The 22801-nt window shown below is 45.4% G+C and overlaps 1 protein-coding gene across 2 annotated transcripts in view; it reads left to right on the top strand.

The window, feature by feature from the left end:
* The window catches only part of AUTS2 (activator of transcription and developmental regulator AUTS2), a 1204224-nt gene that overhangs the window by 1105418 nt on the left and 76005 nt on the right, over positions 1-22801 (top strand). For both annotated transcript variants that reach the window (XM_069570963.1, XM_069570962.1), the window contains exon 6: positions 3042-3093. In XM_069570963.1, coding sequence (XP_069427064.1) covers positions 3042-3093 — 52 coding nt within the window. The remainder of the gene's footprint in view (positions 1-3041; positions 3094-22801) is intronic.

The following is a 22801-nucleotide window of genomic DNA, read 5'->3' as shown; positions in this document are numbered from 1 at the left end:
GCCCGACCCCGAGATCCGAGGCCGAAGGGAATTTGGTGGACCTCGAACCTGAGTGGCCGCGTCCCACCCCTGTCTACTCGGAAGGCTTATTCTTTTCCTCATCCTCTGTTCTCTTCTTCAATCTGTTTCACTAGTTTAACTTTTCTTTAAACATCAGGTACAGCGTCGAGTCATTTTTCAGTGTGTTTTTTTCTTAATCTATTTCCATCCCCCTCCCCCAAATAAAAAGCGGCCAAAAGAGAGCTTTGTTGGTTTTTTTTTCTATCATTTTTAGATGTAGCGGCTACAACGCCGTGGCTCACCAAAACCGAGTGAGGGGGATGAAGCGAAATGGCGAGCGAAATCTAAAGATCTTTAGTATGTAAAGATGCCCCCGCGTTAAGAGAGGAGAGACGCAAAAGCTGTGCTCGCCAGCTAACTCTTGGCTCACCAGGTTTCCATTAGTCGTCCCTGATTAAAAAAAAAAAAAAAAAACCATGAAAAAGGTCCAGGTAATATAAAGAATTGGAGACTTTTCCCTTGAAAACAATGAAAAAGAAAACTAAGATTAAGATCCCAGAAACCACAAATTTGCAGAAATGTTTTAGAGCGCAAGTCAAATTTGAAAGTTCATGGAGAAAAAAGCAAAGCATTTCCTTGTAGTTCCTACATAAGACTTTGGCGGAGAAGCTCTTTTCTGACTTTTCAGGACTGTGGTCGGCCATAGTTGTAACCACCTGGATGGGAGAAAAGGGCTCCAGATCATTTTTCTGATTAGCTGAAGTCCTGTTACAGTCAGTTTCTTTGGGGTGTTTTTCCACGGAGGCCTTTCTGAGACACCCACCCCCACCCCTCCCCAATTACAAAAGGACTTTGTGACATGTATCAGAAAATTAAAGGGCTGGAGAAGCTTTTATTAGAGAACATTACTCCTAAGTCGTCGGGAATATCCTGTCAGACTCATTTCCTTAATAACTTACTGGATGGCATCATAATAAGCACATCCTCTAAGTTCACTTCAGACATAAGGATCACTGAACTGGCTACTTGAGAGTATGGTGTGGAGGTGGTGCAAGGGTAGCCGCCCCCAAGGAGGGTGTGCAAGCCAGCCAAAGGGCCTCTTCACCTCCAGCTTCTGTCCTGCTTGATCGCTCCCTTTTCTAGCACACACACCAAATGCAAATACAGGCTGGATTAGGAGCCTTCTCTCCTTGCCGGGTGCTTTTTACGTTAATGATATAATACTTTGTTTCTGTGGTGCTTTGGCCCAGTGAGACTCATTTTAATAGGTAGTCCTCAAATCTGCAAGGGATATTGCATTTTGGCAAACTGACTTAATTAACAGCCTCTCCCCTTTTTTCCTTTTAAAAATATCAGCTGTAGTGTAAGCCATGAATTTAACATAGCCATTCTAATTTGAAGAGACACTTTTTCATCAAGTAATGGTGAAATGCTCTTTGCTCCAAGTTTTTAGCTGGGAAACTCGTTTTCCTAGAAATCTCACTAAATGTTACAATAAGGAAAACACTGTTTCTGTGATTTTTGCTTCTATACCTCAGTATTCGTGATTTGTTTCATGCATAGCTTGTTTCCCCCTCCATGCAACACTTTTTTGGCAGTTTATTTTTATGAAAAGCTACTATGATATGCAATTTTATTTAATTTAAAATGGCAGGAAGGCCCTTGGCATATGTTTTATTCATGCAAAATAAAAGGAAGCATCTGTCTAGGATTTATTTTAAACTGCTTAGGTATAAGTGTATGTAATTCAGCACTTGTTTTCCACATACATTCATTTTTTCTTGATCTATTAATCTTCAGAACCACCCTTACAGTAGGAAGATTAGAATTAAAATAAAGGGGGAAATAGTCATAGTAACAATATTTTATGTCTTTCTGTATCACTTACATTGAGAACTAGAACTTGTTCGCTTCAGACATAAGGATCACACAAGAATGTCTCATCTTTGTCAACATAGCACAAAAAGACTACATTGAGTATCTTCTTTGTCCCCAAAAGCCAGCTCCAGAGTCTGAATATGTTGTATTTCAGATTCTCCCCTTCTCTTATATTTTCTCTAGATTTTTTAACCATTCTATGCTTTGCTTTGTCAAAACATGCATCTCTGTGTGTAAAGTGTGAAAATCAGTGATTTCTTACAAGGATTGGGTAGCAAAAATAGCATAAATATAACCATTATAACTTTAAATGTAGATACATTATCTAATTATCCCATGATGGAGCTGCTTAATTTTTAAGTTTTTTTTTTTAATTTTTCGAATTGTAGAAGTACAGTGCTTCTGATACATCATAGCATTTTCCTCCAAACCGACTTTATGTTGATTTTCCAGAACATTAGTGTATAATTTAAACTGGCTTTACTATTGCTGTTTAAACAGGCTTATTTCACTTTCCTGGAGCCACTGTAATAATTAGCAGACACGATTTCTAGAAAATGGAAAGGAAATAATGCTGACAGTGTATATAGTGTCGGCGTATTGGATAGGTTGACTGGGTTTCATTTTAGCACCAAGGTCGTCCTGGTTACCACAGGGGACAAGGACCTCGGGGTCATCAGATAAATCTTTAAAAACGAATTTCAGAGAGTGCTGGACAACACTTTTTAGTGAGGAGAGGCTTAGTGTTAAATAATAGGCATTTCTGGTTTCTGAGAGAAAATTGAAAAACAGGCATGTCTGCAAATGTGGAAAAAAGTGCCGTTTCCAAAATAATGATCTGTCAATGAAATTGCAAAATCATTATGTGAATGAGCTGAATTGCTTTGTGTATCATCTCATAGAAATATGTTTTGCACAGATAATATGTCTAATAAGGACACATTTTTTAAATCAGATTTTTTTCCCCCTTAGCAATAGCTGCACTGCAGGTCTGCCTCATGCAGTCAACCAGCACCACCTTATGGAGGATTGGGGGAAATTACTACTTTCCTTTTCAGGCTTTTCAAAAATGGAGTAAATTGATTTAAAATAATAATAATGATGATAGTGACGACAGTATTCATGACAGTGATAACACTTTTCCCCCACTTCTTGTGTTGCAGGCCTCAGATGCCAGCTCTGAAAAACTCTTCAATACTGTTATTGTAAACAAAGGTAAGAACCCTTAAATCTGAGCGGTAGCTTTTATTTTCCTATTTGTTCTGCTGTCTTTGCCTTGAACGAAAGCAGAAAGAACAATGGTCACCCCTTACCATTCTGGAGTTCCAGTTCATAATTTGTATTTTTGCTTGAGACAGAATCTGTGCTTTCATGATGTATCCCGAAACAGTTTATTGTAAAAGAGCACATTGAATCCTTATTTAAATTGATTTGCCTAAGAAATGACTACATCTCTGTGACTTTCATTTAATGTAGGAAGTGATCATGGAGAATAATCATTCTCAAGATGCCTTAACTTTATTGTTAGTTATCAACTACCCAGCAGTTGGAGAACGATAAATAGCTGGTTTGTATTGCAGACTCTAATAATCAGTACATGTTTAGTATTCACAGGATTGTGGTCATAAACCAAGCCTTACTCTGCTGTGGGCTTTCTGTGAAGTTAATAAATGAGCAAGAGGGCAAAATTTAAATACATGCTATTCCATTAATTTCTTCCAAACTGCAGTAGAGACTGAGAGAGGCTAATGATATTGCAGTACATTAAGGGGAAACTTATCTTAAATCACTACCAATAGGTTTCTGGGCAGTTTTCATTGGTTGCAGTATTGTTGGAAATAATTAAATTTAAGGGAATTTCTAATACCGGGTTTTTGCAAAGATGTATTCTTTGAAAGGTATAAATTATATAAACTCTTTGATCTCTTCCTCTCCTCTGTAGAACGTGATGTTTGCATCGTAATTGCTAAATGCAGAATGTATGCTTCCCGTCCTGGTCACCTTCTGTGTTACATGGAAGATACTGGCTAGCTTGAACAGGGTTGGGCCTTCACGAAGTGATATTTGAAACCGTGTCCACATTCTCCAGTGGCCTTGGCTAGCGTTTTTGCTAGCTGGTTAGTCAGACACATTCCAAAGTGCAGTTATTTTGAGCTCCCCGATTATTTTAGAATTCGAACCAACTGCAATTTTAAATAGTACATTATGTTTAGCGTTCCCTGGAGGTGTGCATGCTTATGTGATTGCTGTTACTCCCAGAATTATTGTCATATTGAATTTTATCTTTTTTTATTGCATAATGGAGTATTCCAGTTTTATATTTCATCGTATATTTTGATGGACTGAAAGTTTGTATAAATTTGTTGTCCATAATGCTAAAAGCCCAATAAAAGAAGGTACATAGCAGTTCATAGCATACAGGGCTCGTATGGGAAAATGTGCAATTGTTTATTGCTTGTTTTGACAAGGGAAGAGGATGGTCGTGGGTCCCTTTAAGACAAGAGGAGGACCCTAAGGCGGACCTGAGGTCCTCCAAAGGAGGTGCTCTGTTTCAGTGACACCCGCCCCACCCCCTTCCACAGGACCCCCACAGCCCACGTGACTGTGTCTGTCTTTTGCCAGCTTGCTGGGACAGCTCTGGAATGTGTGTCCCCTCTCTGGGATCAGCCAGCCCTGGCCTGAGAGTTGGCTCGGGGGCCTGCATTGAGGCCCGGCTGCCCTCATGGGGCTGAAAAGCGCCCTTCGGGGCCCAGGAGGAGGGGTGGGTGGCGAGCAGAGCATCCGTGCGTGACCTCCTTCCCTCTGCGTCTTCCCTCTTGCTCCCCCAACCCTGAACCCCTGCCCCCTTTCCAGTCAAACGTCTCCCACATTCTTATTTTTGTTTACTTACAGAGTGTGATTTGTGGCATCTATTTGGTTGTGAATAGTCCTCCTTCTGACAGGGTGCCTTTCTTCTGAGCTGCTTTTCTGGGGTGATTTAGTTGCCTTGAAAGGATTAAGGTTTCTTTGTGTACACTAAAATCAACACAGGCTTTTTTATTTTTTTTTCCCCCTAAGCTTTGCTTGGGAAACCATACACAAATAAGCATTTTAGTTGATGGCAGATTATTCCTTTGCCCCTTATTTCCATCAAAATGGCCTTTCTTGGCTCCTCCAGAGTTTCCCCTTAACGCCTTATGCTAATTCCTGTTGGTAACATGAATGACAAGAGCCGGAATCAACGCAAATCCAGGTGGTGCCAAACAGAGGGACTGGTATCCAGCACCCGCCCTCCTCCCTGGAGAGAAAGAGATGAAGCAGGGGGTGGGGCAGGGAGGGAGGGAAGTGTGGGGGCAGTTTTGTTAAGGGGATTAGTATTCACACTGCTAAATATCAGGAAAACAAGTTCCAAAAGACAGGTGCAGGGAGTCTTGCTATGTGCCTGTGGGTTTGGGTCTGTTTTTCACTCGGGTGGTGGCAGTGTTTACCGGGTGGATGGTTGACAAGGCCTTCAAGGAACTGTCAGCTTCAGGCGCATCAAGTTCAAGTTCTGCAAAAGCCGCCTGCCCCGCCTGCAAGTCTGCTCTCCCGACTCTGTCCAGTATTCTTAGCCAAGAGCAATAAAAAGCTATGTAAGAAAGGGCAAATTTACACCAGGTAACAAACACCGCTGGGAGAATCCTCAGAGCCTGGGCTTATTGAACAGTCTGTCAAGAGTGCAGGGCAGCTGACACGTGTGGGCTCCCCCCTCCAGATGTTTAAAGCCACACACCACCTCTCCCTCTCTGGAGCCCCACTGGGCTCCGGCCTTCCAGAAGCGTGGCTTTAAGCTGCTGGCGAGATTATGCTGCTGAGCCCCGGCAGGCAGATTTGGTCCATAAAATTTCACTGTGGGAGGGCAGTGCTAATCTCACAAGCTGATTGTGGTGGGGGTTTGGTAGGGGCACAGCTTTGATGTTGGGCCCCCCGAGGTCGGGGGAGATGTAGCTCTGACTGAAGCCGCAGGGGTCATGGCTCAAGTCCCATCAGTCTGTTTGTGAGCTGGAGTAAATCGTTTCGCCTCTTTAGGTCAGACTTTTCAATCATAGCAGAACGGAGTCCTGGGCCAATGTGTCTGGTGGGGATAAGACAATTAGTTGGTGAGGGGGAGGGGCTGAAACAGAGTAGGCACCTTGAAGGTTTCCTATCCCTCTGCCTCTTTGATCTTGTTCTGATTCTCTCTGTTGTAGAGCCCGTCCTATTTAATAGAGGACTAGGACTAGTAAGATTTTAGTGTTTAGGTGTTCCAAATCATTACTTCCTTCTGATGCCTTTTATTTCACATTTTGAAAGAAATTAATCAAACGGCACATGCTTGTAGGTATACATGACTTGCTCAGTGAGAATTCAGCTTGTCCAAAGGTGTGGGGAGATGAACCTCCAAAGTGCAAGGCTTAGGGTTGGAAACATTAAAAAATAGTAACTTTAATCAAGGTCATGGTTGCTGTATTTAATCTTTATGTGTTCAGATGTTTACAGGATGTTCGTGTGAATTTTATGAATCCTTCTGTCTTTGTGACTCAACCATCTGCCAAAGAAAAAATTGATTTTCCCAATGAGACACACACACACAGAGACTGAGTTCTTGTCCATATTTAGTGGGTTGAACTGCTACAGGGGCAACAGGACGTGTACCCCAAATCCTGGACTGTTTATCCTGAAAAGGATCGAACTTAATCAGTCAATTCAGTGTGTCCAGCCAGCATTTATTACCCTTCTTTACGTATTCTAACAGGTTCCCAGGTGGCACAGTGGTGAAGAGTCCTCCTGCCAATGCAGGAGACACAGCAGATGCAGGTTTGATCCCTGGGCTGGGAAGATCCTCTGGAGGAGGAAATGGCAGCCTGCTCCACTATTCTTGCCTGGAAAATTCCATGGACAGAGGAGCCCGGCACACTGTGATCCATGAGGTCGCAGAAAGTCAGACCTAACTGAGAACACACTCACACACCTCTAGGCTCTACTTCTTGGGGATTTTGCCACTTTGATCTACAGGCAGAAATGCAGAGAGTGAGCACTTAGTGGACATGCCCGTCCTGCCACCATCATTAATCTCTTTTAAACTCGGAAGTTGCTCCAAGGTGGAGCTTCCTGGAGGAAAGAAAAGAAGGGAAGCCATGTGTGGAAGGGAGAAGAACAGAAGTCAGGTGCTCTCTGGAGCCCTCTGTGTCCCTGGTGGGGCCATGGTCTAGGTTAGGGGCAGAGAGAAGGCCCTGAGTTGCCTCTTTTCCAGGATGTATCCTGCAGCTGAGACAAGTCAGAGATGAGACAGGACCAGGAGGTGTATTTGACCCCATCACTCTATGAAAGAGCTGTGCTTCTCTTGAGTAGCTGGGGTGGGGATCGATCCAGGAAGGACGCAGGGCCCTGATTAGTGCTACCTTCTGCAGTGAGTGAGCACCCCCTGTCTACTGAAACGTGGACAGCAGAGGAGCAGCCACCCACCCGCCTCGGGGAGACTCCCATCTGCCCTGCCCCAGGTCAGCCCTGGGACTCTGGTGGGCACTCGCTCCTCATGATGAGCACCAGATGCAGTGCTGAAACCACCTTGATCTCCCTGACCAGGACTGGCTGGCCTTTCTCAGGCCTCACCGGACTTCCTAGTGGATACACTGGCCTCTTCTTGGCGGTCGATTTTGTGCTGAAGGGTCTCCATGGGACACAGATGAGGTCGGAGCCTTTAGATTTAGCAGGGCCTTTGGGTATCTTTGACAATATGGTTTTATCACCAGCGTAGACGGAAAACCAGGCTAAAAAATTGGTTGAGATTTAGATGAGGCGAGAAAAAAGTTACTAAAGATGTCGCTTATGAATGAGGCTAAGGAAATGAGGCCCTAATAAAATCTTTTCATGGCAGTGATCTCACTTCACTCATCAAGTTTAGACACGAAGGGGGAATTCTTTGGTTTGGTGACAAGTAAAGGTAAGAGTTACCACCAAGGCTCCTCCCCTAAAATAATTCTGGGCTTTCTGTGTAAGTGAAAACAGTGCAATTGAGTATGGATAGCTTTCTTTTAAAAAAAAAGAAAATGTAGAGTTTAAAATCTAATTATAATAAACATATGGAGACCATTTTACAATTTCTTGTAGTGTCCTGGGTTTCATTGTAAGGAGAACACGATGTGTAAAGCTCATTCCCCACGTGCAGACGAATAAACTGAGCTCATTTTAGCTTCTATAAATTAGTCGCATTTTTGTCTTGTCTTAAATCCTACAGAAGGGAAACTGTCAGTCATTCTTTATTTTTCTTTCTCTGGACCTTTTCTTTTGGAGTTTCAGAGCATTTTCTTGGGTCTTTAGAAGACAGAGATGTCTGATATGAGGAAAATTAAATACTATTGAAGGGTAATTGGTGCTTGATTGGAGACAAAGGACTTGTGAGTGGTTGGGTTTTCCTTCCTACTCCACACTGCAGAGAACATGCAATCAGCTCCTTTTGTTATGGAAATTGACCTTCCTATAGGAGCCAGACTCTTACATACGGAATTACATTGTTGTATAGATTTATTCCTTGAGACTTCTTGAAAATAGACACCTTGTATTCTTAGTGTGAAACCACCAGGAAGGGTCTAAATATATTCCATGTTTTGAGAAAGTGTTTCCCACTAGATAATTTTCCACTAAATGGTACCTAAGCTCTCGCTGACCTTGTGCATGTAGATACTCAGGAATCCTGGGTACATGTTGGATCCTGTTACTGGAATGTCAGCGCCAGGGATGGAAGATATTCTGAGCATTTGAATTGATCTTGCGCGGGTCTTTGGAGTAGGACTCTCACAGCAGTGCCACTTTCCCAGATAAATTAAAAGGAGACCAGATTCCCAGATCTTGAGCGCCCCTCTGAGCTGGACCAGAGCATTGTTGTTTTTCCATTGCTAAGTGGTATCCAACTCTTTGCAACCCCGTGGACTGCAGCATGCCAGGCTTCCCTGTCCTTCACTATCTCCCTGAGTTTGCTCAGACTCATGTCCATTGAGTTGATGATGCCATCCAACCATCTCATCCTCTGTCACCTCCTTCTCTTCCTGCCCTTAATCCTTCCCAGCATCAAGGTCTTTTCCATTGAGTCGGGTCTTCACATCAGGTTGGCGAAACTGTTGGAGCTTCAGCCTCAGTCTTTCCAATGAATACTCAGGGTTGATTTCCTTTAGGATTGACTGGTTTGATCTCCTTGCTGTCCAAGGGACTCTCAAGAGACTTCTCCAGCACCATAGTTCAAAAGCATCAATTCTTAGGCGCTCAGCTTTCTTTATGGTTCAACTCTCATATAGTACATGACTAATGGAAAAACCAGAGCTGTGACTAGAAGGGTCTTTGTCGGCAAAATGATGTCTCTGCTTTTTAATACGCTGGCTAACAGAGCAGAGGATAGCATTCTTTTAGTCAGATGATTACACGCTACTGTTTATTTTTGAGCCCATTGAAAAGCTCTTCCCTTACTTTATTGATTGATCCCCACTGTTCTTGGAAAGACTTTTCTCCATACTTGGCAATATTAACAAAGACACTTGAATGTTGACCAGCATCAGTTTTCATTCCATTCATATTTAAGTGCTTTGTTTAGGCAGTGATGTAGAATTCGCCTGTCTCAGAAAGTAATCCACACTCATAGTAGACTCTTGGCGTTAAAAAAACCCATCAAATTGGTTCTGGAGAGTCTTTAATGAGAACCGTTCAGTGACAGAGGGCCTCCTCACTGGTAATAGCTTTCAAGTGCGTGGGGTCAGCCCGGGCCTGGAGAGTGTCCTACGTGGAGGAAGCCTGTGGCTATCCCATGGCCTCTGGATTATTTCTGGTGTCTGACAACTGCAGAAAAATGTTGTTTTTCTCTGAAACTGTATGTTTATTTAACTAGGTTTCTTTTTGCTTCACAATCTGGATTCCATTCACTCAGTTACCACTCCAATTAACTAACAATTATTTAACATTAACAGTAATTACAGACGCCAGTTAAGCGCCTACAGATGTCAACTGTTAGCTTTGTACCTAATCACTCAATGAAATGGAGAAAGTTCAACAAACATCAATTAGCCAAGCAATTAGTATGAGTTAGGAAAGAGCATGTTATCATGTGTGAGCTGATTCAATTTATTTTATTTTGGCAGTAAAACTCACACAGGCGAGCGGCAGTAAGTTCCTCAGATAAGATAAAACTCCATTGTTGTGCAGCTTACATAAGAATTCTTTCCTTGTGCATAAGTCAAATATGCTCTTGCCTGGAATTTATTTAACAAACAAAATTTGTCTCAATTACTCAGAAACCCCAGCAATGCTCAGTCTCAGGAAGCAACTTGGGTGAATTATGAATCCAGTGAATATGCTGTATAAGGAAATGTCAGAATTTTTCAGTGGAGAAACGATCGATTCCCACTCAGATAATCTCTGTGGCTTTCGAATTTTTACCAGTTTATTCCTGAACCTGCTGTGGAGTGGGTGCAACACGGATTTTATTAATTTCATGGTGCCTGAACTTTTTGCTCAGCTGTCTTTGATGTAGCCTGGGGCAGCCACTGAAGTCTGTAACCTGCTTGCCCAGTGTATGCTTTAAAAAAGCAGTGGTTCTCAGTTGAAATCAATTGAGGACCCACTTCATGAATTCACCAAGGAGATTCTGGGTCCAAATTGAGAAATTCTATACCCTCTGCCACCCCCAAGCCAATCCCCATCCATAGACTAGACTTTCATCAATTACGTGGGTGCCTGGACTTACTGGGAGAATGCATTCTAAAGCCTGAAACGGTCTATCAGTTAGTGTTTGGAGCTTCATTGTACCTCTAAGTGGACAGCTGGCCATACATGGCTATGCCTCTGGCTCCTCTCCTAGAAATGCTTTCTTGCCAATTCCTGAAGCCTGTGGGTAGGAGTGGAAGGGGCCAGTCCTTAGTGGGGTGCTCTGTCAGGCCACTGTGGCCATAAATGTACAGAATTCTCCATTTGAGCAAATCTCTCAGCATTAACTGAATCCAGGAGTTGAATCCAAGGAGTTCCTTGGTGGCCCAGGAGTTAGGTTTCTGGGCTTTTCCCTGCTAGGGCCCAGGTTCAGTCCCTGGTCCCTGGTTGCAAACTGAGATCCTGCAAAGCCACATGGCCGAAAAAGAAATTCTGTTCAGTAGAATAGCTTAGGGTGTAGAGCCGCCATGTTCCATGTGCTTTTCTCTTATAAATGTTTTACCAGTGCCCAGTAGTCTGCCCAGGAATCCAGCACCCAGTGCACTGGCATGGTTGCTCTGGAGAGAACAGCCCTTCTCCATCACTTAATAGGGCCTCTGTTTATCTGCTTTGGCATGTTATGCTGCAGAGCTTAGGCCAACAGAAGTCTCACATCAGATGTCAGCTTGCGGACCAGCTGTGGTTCCCCCTTGTCATTATTCTGGTACCCAGCTCAGAGGAGCAGCCCTCAGGGTAGTTATCTTGGTAGAAGGAAAAAAATAGAGACAGAATCATAGAACGTGTCTTCAAGTTTCAGCTTGGTTGTGTTGTCTGGTGTTCCCAGCCATCTAATTGGCCCAAACAAGTCTCTAGGACTTTTCCCACCATGCCATGCTAAGGTATTCTGGGTTCCCTGGAAGTTAGTAGGAATTTCCCATTGACAGTGGAGGGTCTTACCGATATCTTCATCCTCACCCAGGATGCCTACCACTGTCTGAACAGGTGATGCCACAAAAGCATCATGGCGACTACATGGCAGCCGGGCTCAGCTGTAGACATCTCTGACTTCCTTCCCTTCTAATAAGACATGAATTTCTCCGTATTTCTACTCTCCATGCCCATTTCCGTGCCGGTAATTGGACCAGTTGTTCCTTTTCAGCCAGATTTTATTAGAAGTAACTTGGGATTTTCCAGCAGGGGCATTTCCCTAGCAACTGATGACATAAGCACAAGGCCCAAATCCATGCGGAGGTGGGAGGGGCGCCTGTTAATAAGGAGTAATGCCCCGTGGGCACTCACATCTCTGACCCTCGTAAACCCTGTCTTATGGAGGAGGAGGCTGAGAGCACATCATTGCTTTTTCTAAGAGTCCTTTTGAAGAGGGAAATGTCTCAAGTGTACGTGTTAATAGGCTGATGTGGGAGGCAGTTATATTGGGATGTCTTTAAAAGCCACTTGGAAAACATTTTCCCCCTCTTATCTATCACCTCTCACATCTCTCAGAAGAGTAACACTGAAACCTAATTTTAGCCAGGACTACATCATTTTCTCATTATCTGTTTACAGCTGGAAAAGGCTTTTTCCATGGTACAGCTCCTGTCACCAAAAACTGAACTGTACAATTCCTTTGTTTTATATCAGCTTTTGATTCTTCTAAGTGTGGATTGTCTGCTGCTGGACTTCTCTGGTTGATCCCTGAAGGCCTCTTCATCCATAAACTTTATTCACAGACTTGGGTTTGACAAGGAGTCTGCCTCTGAGGTTGGATGTGTCTCCTGTGAAGTGAAGGATGTCAATTTTCATTCCATTGGCAGAAAATGGAGACCATATTGAATTCTTTCATTCAACAGATGTTACTGAGGGCTGACTATGTAACAGGCACAGGAGATATAGCCGTGAACAGATCACATTAAGCGTGATAGCCAGAAGCATGAGAGTTTGAACATATTTTAAAATAAGAAAAGAGACTTGAAATAGCTTAATGGGAAAGAAGCTTAAGACTTCCATAGGAGGGAAAGCTGATCCAAGGTGGGCCCTGAAAGGGTCAGCGAGTCAGAAACAGACCAGCCCTCACACTGCAAACGATGTCACCCTTTCACAGAGGGGGTTGTGTGGGCACAGATGTGCCAGCTTGTGCTCACTGTGAGACTAAAACCTGCCCCTTCAAGCTTTCCAATGTAAAAATTGATTTGTTTCCCAGGCGGCACTAGTGGTAAAGAACCCTCCTGGCAGTGCAGGAGATGTATGTTCAATCCCTAGGTCTGAAAGATCCCCTGGAGAAGGAAGTGGCAACCCACTCCCATATTCTTGGAGAACCCATGGACAAAGGAGTCTGGCGCGTTACAAAGAGTCAGACACAACAGAAGTGACTTAGCACACTTAGCAAGCTATTGAAAAGATTTGGGGGAGCATTGTAAAGGTCTGTGTATCACCTATAATAGGGTTTCTTCTTTGCACATCTCCTCAGTTAGATTTTGCTGCTTAAATGTTTGCCAGGTTGGCAAACTACGTGGAGGTGGTGGGGAGCACCACAGCTTTTAATTTTAGAAGATCCAGGCTCAAGTCTGAGCTGGGCTGCTTGAGCAAATGATTCCTCTGGACTAGGTTTTCCCACTGTTAACTTGAGAAAGCTGGGTGGATTCCTAGATCCCATCCTGGTTTGAAGGCCAGAGTTTGCTTTGGAGGATTCTGGGTCCTTCTAGATGCTTGCTGCTTGTTCTGAAGGAAAGCTATGACAAACCTAGACAGCACAGTAAAAAGCAGAGACATCACTTTGCCAACAGAGTTCCTTATAGTTAAAGCTGTGGTTTTTCCAGTAGCCATGTACAGATGTGAGATTTGGACCATAAAGAAGCCTGAGCACCAAAGAATCGATGCTTTCAAACTGTGATGCTGGAGAAGACTCTTGAGAGTCCCTTGACAGCAAGGAGATCATACCAGTCAATCCTAAAGGAAATCAACCCTGAATATTCCTTGGAAGGACTGATGCTAAAGCTGAAGCTCTAGTACTTTGGCTACCAGATGGGAAGAGCCAACTCCTTGGAAAAGACCCTGATGCTGGGAAAGATTGAGGGCAGGAGGAGAAGGGGGCAATAGAGGATGAGACGGTTGGATGGCATGAGTTTGAGCAAACTCTGGGAGATGGTAAAGGACAGGAAAGCTTGGCATGCTGCAGTCCATTGGGTCTCAACTGAGCGACTGAACACCAACAGGTCCTTCTAGAGCCTGAAACTTGTGCAGAGGGCATGGATTTCCCGTGAGAGCTGTGAATGAGACTGTGGACACTTACATTTGGGAGGCGTGTACCATGAACTTGGGAGCTAGAACAGGGCTCCAGAAACCTGTCTTTCTCTCCTGGAAGTTCCATCTCTATTGGAAGCACCTGAGAGGCAGGAAGGGGTGGAGCCTCAGGGGAAGGTAGAGGAGAGTGTGAGGCTGTACTGTTTGAACACCAACTGTTAGGTATTAACCTCTCTGTGGAATTAGAATAATAATGTGGAGTCCTCCTCCCCTGCAGGTCTGCAATTGCACTGGTGTTAAAGAGGTGTTTTATCTGCTTAGTAAATGTTTATAAAACCCCTGTGTAGGAGAATCTAGGTGCCGGTTTCTTTGTACTTGATTTCTTGACAAGTGGAATGACTGGCCGGTTCCAAAGCCTGGATTGCTGTGGGTGAGATGCAGAACAGTGGGTTCGATAGCAGAGCGAGACCCTGCCTTGGAGCCACCCGGAGACAAGCTGGCAAGAGGCGTCCTTTTCTATGGAGTGACTCATGTTACCAACTGTGAGTTGAAATTGAGGCTTCGATGGACCATTGTCCATCATCAAGGGAATGTCACCACCTCACCATCAGCTTTCGGCTGCCAGCAGACTTCACGCGCCATGCAGCTCTGCTTCTTCTAAAGCTAACCTAGGCCTCGTTTGACTGAAGCAGTCTTCCTTCCTACTCTTCATTTGCTAAACGGTGGTGATGATGCCCACTTCTCCCAATACCGCACTTGTTGTTGGCTGGATTCTAGCTCTCTTCGCAGCCTTGTCCTGTCTGTTGGGGAAAGGTTTGTTTTAAAGAAACAATTGTTCCAGTGTCGGCGTGAGTGGATTCAGGGAGGAGCCAGGTTCACTTCATGGTGACCAGATCCATCATGTGTTGTTTTGAGGATTAGGTTTGTCTGGACCGTCACCCTTACTTCCTGAGATTGATGGCTGTAGAAAGGACAGACGTCACAGACGCGCCAACAAGCATCTTAGAAACCGATTCCTGGCTCAGTAGCGGGGGCGCTCCCGCTGTGTGCCCTGGGATTGTTCTGTTGCTAAGCCACATCCCAACTCTTCACCACCCGTGGACTGCATGCAGCATGCCAGGCTTCCCTGTCCTTCACTATCTCCTGGAGTTTGCTCAGATTCACGTGCATTGAGTCGGGGACGCTTATGGAATGATAAACTAGAGGCTGCAGGTTTGGTTTTTGCTGTTGGCTGTAGGGGCCGTGTTGCCCCCATTTAATGGCCTTTGCCCCCAAGATGTTAGACATCACGTCAATTTGCTTCTGTTCCGTGTGTGAAGTACAAACCCCTGACTTAAATAGGAAGGCTGGGGAGAACTAGTGAGAAGATGATGCCCCAGTGCCACTCCTGGGGGGCAACTGATATTTGCCTGAATGACCCAGGACCCGTGTTTGGCCGGGACCTCCTCCCCTCCATCCACAGCGCCCACCTTCAGGTCAGACTGCTGCCTGCTTGCAGCCCTTGCCTTCTCAGGGCGTCCAGGTTGGGGAAAGAGAGCTCTCCGCCTCCTCCAGATTTGCTCCAGGACAAACTTGAAAACTGCCTACTTGGAGGGTTTTTTCACATTTTTAAAGTTAAGGCCGACTTTCCGGAGCCTGCCTAGCATCCTGCCAGGTATTTTATCTTATTCAAATATCCTAATTGCTGCTCAGGCTTCAGCTACACATCAGCCTACCACCCAACTGACAAAATAGACCTTCACCTGAGGGCCTCATTATGCTTCCTGCCTGTGCATCAGGCCAAAAATACCTCCCCAATACCTGCTCGACGTCCCGGGCTTCCAAGTGACAAACAAATAATTGGGTGAAACAAACCCTGGGTGCCGAGCAGCTGCCATCAGTGTCGGAGCCCAGAGGAGTCGGCGGCAATAACAGTCACAGCTCTGCCTGGTTCGTGTCAGAGCAAATCTTTGAACAGTGGGTTGTGTTGACACCAGAGAATGACAGCTTTGGAAATGGCGTGCTAGTTACCGCGGCGAAAGAGGCCGCTCACGGAGACCGTGACAAGCAGCTGTCATTTCCATACAGGTGAACAACTGACATCCCAGCGCGGGGAGGGCGGCTGGCAGGTAAGGTGGGACTGCGGAGCGAGGAGTCGAGAGTGCTAGGGGCCCTTCTCTTGGGTGGAGACACTGGCCTTGGAGCACTCGCGTGCACACGCCCGTGCACCCGAGTCTTCTCTGTTGTTCCTGTAGAGCTCATCTGAGAAAGGGCTGTGGAATACAGTATCAGCTTTAAAAAAATTTCATTTTTAATTTCTTTTTGGCTGTGCTGGGTCTTCATTGCTGCGTGTGGGCTTTCTCTAGTTGCAGCAGATGGGATCTCTTCTCTAGTCGCGGTACATGGACTTGTCACTGTGGTGCCTTCTTTGTTGCGGAGCACAGGCTTCAGGAGTTTTGTCTCATAGACTTAGCTGTCCCAAAGCACGTGAAGTCTTTTGTGAACAGGGATCAAACCCATGTCTCTTGTGTTGGCAGGTGGATTCTTAACCCCTGGACCACCAGGGAAGCCCCGTGTCAGTTTTGAGGATATGACCAAGGCCGGGCTGCCAGCCCAGTGCCCTGCCTGGCATGCTTAAAGAACATTTGCAGTTCAAATCTACGCCCTCCTCACCTGCTTGATGTGTCATGGTTGGTTTTCCAACCCAGTACTTAGTTCCGTAGACTCTCAGTTTCATAGTCTCTGCTGATAAGGAGCTAACTTACCATCGAAGGGAATAGATCAGATGGAGTTCAAGTGCAGGATCAAGTCTAGATAGTCGTTCTCAAAGTGTGGTCCCCGAACCAGCAATATCAGCATCCCCTGATGCTGTTAGACGTGCAGACTCTCCTGCAGCAGGAATCCCCAACCTCCAGGCCATGGACCGGTACCTCCCGTCAGAGCAGCGGCGGCATTAGATTAGAAATAAAGTACACAATAAATGTCATGCACTTGAATCATCCTGAAACCACCCCTCCCTCCTACATGTGTGTGAAAAAACCGTCTTCCATGAAACCGGCCAAAAAAGGTTGGGGACCACTGCTCTACAGGATCAGAAACTCGGACTGTGGCCCAGTAGGCTGCTTAGACCAAATCTTCCAGGTGCTTCTGATGTGGGTGAACCACTGGACTAGATCAGGAAAGCATGTTTGCTGGTAAGGTTTCTGTGAATGCTCAGATGACCCACAAATCCCTGGGTGAAATCCATACTCCTCTTGACCATGGAATAAGTCTGTTTTTCATGGGCAGCTTTATATTTATTTATTTATTTGTAATACCAGATACAGTGGATCTGTTGAAAGTAACCATGTGGCCCTCCCATTGAACTCGGCTGTTGTCTTTGCCTTGGATTTCCATGCCCCACTCTCCATAGCCTGGTGGGCAGGACTCCTCCTGAAAAGGGTGCTGTTTAGGTGCGAGGCCTATAGTCAGCACTACATGATGACCTGACGCTCTCTTATCTAAGTGGGGTTTGGAACCATGACCCTGGGCCAGTGTTTACACCATAGCCCGCTGAGCTAACTTACTTAACTGCTTCTGAGAGACAGACTGTTCCATCTAGTGACCTGGCTGGCAAATACTGGCTGGCCATCTGTATGAAGGGTCATCACAGCACGAAATACCCACATCGTGCACAGATGTGCCGTGATGATAAGTAACTTACTTTGTAAACAAAGTGTCATGTGAATTCTTTTTAAAATTTCAGTAGCCAGGAATGTAGAATAATGGACAGCAGTGAATTTTTTTTCCCCTTTCACGCAAAATATTAGAACATTTTCAGACCATAAAATTATCTCTAAGTTGGGTTCCCCACCCCCCCCACCAAATGTAGTACCTAAATATTAAAGCTTTTCCAGGTTTCCTTCAAGGATACTGTTTGTCCGTCAGTCGTGTCCAGCTCTTTGGGACTGCATGAACTGTAGCCGCCAGACTCCTGTCCATGAGATTTCCCAGGCAGGAATACTGGAGTGGGTTGCCATTTCCTTTCTCCAGGGGATCTTCCTGACCCAGGGATTGAACCTGTGTTTCCTGTATTGGCAGGTGGATTCTTTACCACTGAGCCTCCTGGCAAGCCCCCTCCTTCAGGAATAGGAATCTCCTAAGACGAGATGTGTTGTAGCAGTGGTTCTCAAACTGGAGCCTGCATCAGTTACCTTGAGACATACCTTGCTGGTCCCACCACAGAGTTTCATTGTGTCTTGGGTCAGGCTCAAGAATTCGTTGAAGGTTCTTGCATGCCTAACAATAGTCAGGTGATGACAGTTTTTATGGTACTGAGATCACACTTTGGGATTCTTGTGTGTGAAGACCTTCTACAGGAAAGCTTTTCTAAATGTCTTTTTCACTCATGAACATCTGAATGAATGTCGGTCGGGTCAAAGTCATATATCTTTACGTGAGAAAGGAAATGTATGATGGCGGTTTAATCTCTAAGGCGTGTCCAACTCTTGCGACCCCATGGACTGAAGCACTCCAGGCTCCTCTGTCCATGAGATTACCCAAGGAAGAATACTGGAGCTGGTTGCCATTCCTTTCTCCGGGGATCTTCCTGGCCCAGGGACTGAACCCATGTCTCATGCATTGCAAGCAATGAAATGTATGTAGGAAAGTAAATTCAGTATTACCACATATCCACATCAGGAGCTTTAAAAAAAATTGACATTGTCAAACTTAAGGATAGAAAGCATTAGAATGAATGAATTCCCAAATGTACCCATTATCCAGATTTGTATTTATCCAGATTTTGCCATGATTGTTTTATGTGATAGGATTTTCAAAAAAATATTTACTTGCCTGTGCTGGGGTTTAGTTGCAGCACGTGGGATCTTCCGTCTTCGTTGCGGCCTGCCAGATCTTTAGTTGCGGCATGTGAGATCTAGTTTCTCAACCAGGGATGAAACCCAGGACCCCTGCATTGGCAGCATGGAGTCTTAGCCACTGGAACAACTGGGGAAGTCCCAAGTGATGGGAAGTTTTAAAGCCCATGTCAAGTATCATGTCATTTCAGCGCTATATACTTCAGTGCACATCTATTTTTTAAAAAATTTTTTACATAAACAGTAACAAAGCAAATGATAATTCCCCAGTGTCATCAGATACCTATCTCTTATCCCATCTCTCTGATTGTCTCACAAGTGTCATTTTGCATGACCTATTCCATCAGAATACAAACTGGGGTCGAGTCCTACTTGTCTTAATTGAGAACCGTCCACCCTCTCCCCGGCCTCCCATTCACTTCAAGTCAGTGACTTGATGCAGAAACCAGGTCAGCTGCTCATTAACCGTCCCACATTCAGGAAGCCCTTGTGGCATCATTGAGTTTATTCCCCAGTCCCATGTCTTTGCTGCAAATGGAAGTTGACCCCAGAGCTTTGACCAGATTCAGGTTAGACGACTGGGGAAATAAACCCCGTAGGCGTCGCCGTGAGCTTCGTGTTGCCTCACGTCTGATACTCACAGTATGTGGATGACCAAGTGCTAGTGATGCCAGGATGGTTCAGGAAGTTCAGGTTCGGCAGCTAGATCCCTGCATCGTCAGCATTCCCCTCAGCCTTTCATCTGATGCTTTCTGTATTACTGATCCTTGCCTCATCCAGTATTTCCTTAGAAGTGGTAAAGCGGTGGCTTTTCTACCATCCTCCACATTTATTGGCTGAAATTCTGTGCAATGAGTTTTCCTTCATCATCTGGACTTCTTTGAAGTGAGGTGGAAGTCACTCAGTTGTGTCTGACTCTTTGCGACCCCATGAACTGTAACCCGCCCGGCTCCTCCATCCATGGGATTTTCCAGGCAAGAGTACTGGAGTTGCCATTGCCTTCTCCAGGGAATCTTCCTGATCCAGAGATCGAACTGGGGTCTCCTACATTGCAGGCAGATTCTTTACTGTCTGAACCACCACTTCTTTGAAAGTGAAAGTGAAGTTGCTCAGTCGTGTCCAACTCTTTGCAACCCCATGCACTGTAGCCCGCCAGGCTCCACGTCCTTGGGGTTTTCCGGGCAAGAACACTGGAGTGGGTTGCCATGCCCTGGTCCAGAAGATCTTCCCGATCCAGAGATCAAACCCACGTCTATTATCTCTCCTGCATTGACAGGCAGATTCTTTACAACTAGCACCACCTGGGAAGCCCAAGTTTACACACATGAGTATAAATTTAAAGTCCTTCCCGTCTGTCACAACTCTGCTCAAATGCCACATCCTCCAGGAATCCCTCTATCCTCCCAAGATTTGAACACTTGGCCCACTCTTTCTTACTAAAATCTCAGATGCAGCTGTTATCCCTTCTTTGAACTCTCACCCCATTTCGCATTAACCAGCAGGGTGCTTTGTATCCGATAGGGGCTCAATTTCTGATGGCTTGAACCTCAGCAAATTGAAAATGCAGTATCCTAAAAATGACTTTAAACCTTGAGGTTTAGGTTGTAACCGGAGAGTTACAACCTGATGAAAGAAAATAAGGAGAAGTCTGGACCTCACTTGATCTGTTCAGCCCACTTGGCCTTCTTATTAGATAATCTGATGGTCCCAGGTGGGTATCTTCCAGAAGAGGAGCAGGAGGCTGCCCACATGCTTTGAGTGCTGAGAACAGGCCAGGGGCCTCCCTGTGCTCACATGGTAGCCCATCCACGTACGTGTGTCGCAGCGAGAACACTGCCCTGTGGCTGTAGGCGCAAAGCTACTGCGTGTGTCCCGACTCCCCAGCCTCCCCGTCTTCCAGTTTTGCCACTGGGCCAGCCCAGTCTCCAGTTTGGTGAATTACAAAATGAGTCTTGTTGGGACTTCCCTGGGAGTCTAGTGGTTAAGACTTCACCATCCAGAGCAGGGCCTGAGGGTTCGATCCTTGGTCAGGGAACAAAGCTCCCACATGCCCGGGGACCAAAAAACCAAATATTGTAACAAATTCAATAAAGACTTTTAAAATGGTCCACACCAAAAAAAAAAAAAAACGGGGGAAAAAAAACCCTCTTGTTGACAACACAGTTTCTCAGTCAGCCCGCACCATCTGTAGTCTGTTTGGAAAGAAATTCCGGGTCTGCATTTCTAGCCTGGGAGCGCTGATGGAGACGCTGGGCACACCAGAACAGCAGGGTCGGGTCTGTCATCCGCGCGGTGTCACGGCAGCTTTAGTGTGGCACTTACCTTCACCTCCCACGGCTAGGCTTTGTATAGTTAAAGAACTGGAGCGTTACACTGATGCCTGGTTAAAAGTAAACCGGGGTACATATATACAATGGGATATTACTCTACCATAAAAAAGAACGAAAGTGGATCATTTGTAGTGACGTGGGTAGACCTAGAGTCTATCATGCAGCGTGAAGTTAAGTCAGAGAAAAATACCGTATATTAATGCATATATATGGAATCAAGAAAAATGGCACTGATGAACCTATTCGCAGGACAGAAATAGAGATGCAGAGGTAGAGAGCCGACTTGTGGACACAGGGCAGAGGGGAGTGCCTGGGACAGACCGTACGGACATGTGCACACTACCCCGTGTAAACAAGCTAGCCAGCGGGAGGCTGCTGTGTATAACACAGGGAGGCCAGCTTGGTGCTCAGTCATGACCTGGAGGGGTGGGGTGGGTGGAAGGCTCAAGAGGGAGGGGCTAATGTATACAGAGATCCGATTCACGTAGTACACCAGAAATGAATATTATAAAGCAATTGTCCTCCAATTAAAAGCATAAAAAATTTTTTAAGTAAACAGGAGAAGCTCGAAAGGAATGATAGGACAGCAGAGAGGACTGGAAATCTTGGTGATTTTATTGAAACTGTCCCCTCTCTTTTTGAGAGTCTTCCCTGGTGGCTCAGGGTAAAGCGTCTGCCTGGAGTGCAAGGGACGGGTTCGATCCCTGGGTGGGGAAGATCCCCTGGAGAAGGGAATGGCAACCGACTCCAGTATTCTTGCCTGGAGAATCCCATGGAAAGAGGAGCCTGGGTCCACAGGGTCGCAGAGTCAAAGACACGGCTGAGCAACTTCACCTCACCTCTCTTTGAGTGTCTAGAACCTGTTGCTTTATGTTACAAAACAATCCTTGGTGTGGGGCATGTATTTGTACAAGACGGGGAGAGGACATGGGTTTGCTGGTACGAGAGCACTGGTTGGCTGGTTCTTTTTAAACCCAGAGCCCAGCCTTGAGTTTCGGGTGGCAGAAGTACAAGAAATTCCTGCTGTTCATCCATTTTCATGGAGCTGTCTTTTCCTTGAAAGAGCCTCAACACTTCCCAGCCGTTCACACCTGATGGTGGTCGTTGGCTCTGTGTGCCAGTCCGCCTCTGGGTGATGAGGCCTTTCTGGGCAGAGTATCGCTGTCAAGCCACTTTCATTCTTTTCTATGTAACAAATACGTATAACAAAACAGAAAGAAACTCACAGATCCAGAGAAACAAACTAGTGATTCCCAGTGTGGAGAGGAGCAAGAAGAGGCAGGGGGCTAAGAAGCACACACTGCTGTGTATAAAACCAGTAAGCTACAAAGACACATTCTCCTGCACGGGGAATAGGGCCAGTAGTTTATAAATAACTTTAAATGCAGTGTAATCTCTAAAAAAAATTTCGAATCACTGTGTTGTGACCTGAAAATAACGTGATGCTCTAAACCAGCTATACCTCAATTTAAATAGAAGAAGAAATGGGAAAAGAGTGCAACCGAGAGCTGTCTCACTTGCAAAGTGCAGCTGTTCCCACGGCACCATCGCCTCCTCTGACTCCCCTGGCGCCTGAGAGGGCGCTGGGTTCTTGCCTTCCTCCCCGCGGGCCTCCAGAGTCAGACTGTCCATCCGAGCTCACTCCCTGACCCCTGTCTTTGCCCCCTCCAGCAGCCTTTCCTTGTCTACTTTTCTGCTTATTTCCTTCCATCTTTTAAGAGTAAACAAAGCTTAAAAAAACAAAAAATAGCAATAACAGCAATAATATAAATGATGACTGTAGCCCTGCTGTTGCTTTAGGACCTTGAAAAAGAGTTTTAAAAATTTATTTTACTGAAGTATGGTTGATTT

Source organism: Ovis canadensis, chromosome 24 (assembly GCF_042477335.2).
Source record: "Ovis canadensis isolate MfBH-ARS-UI-01 breed Bighorn chromosome 24, ARS-UI_OviCan_v2, whole genome shotgun sequence".
Lineage (NCBI taxonomy): Eukaryota > Metazoa > Chordata > Mammalia > Artiodactyla > Bovidae > Ovis > Ovis canadensis.
The sequence above is the reverse complement of the archived record's forward strand: the minus strand, read 5'-3'. Positions and strand labels throughout refer to the sequence as shown.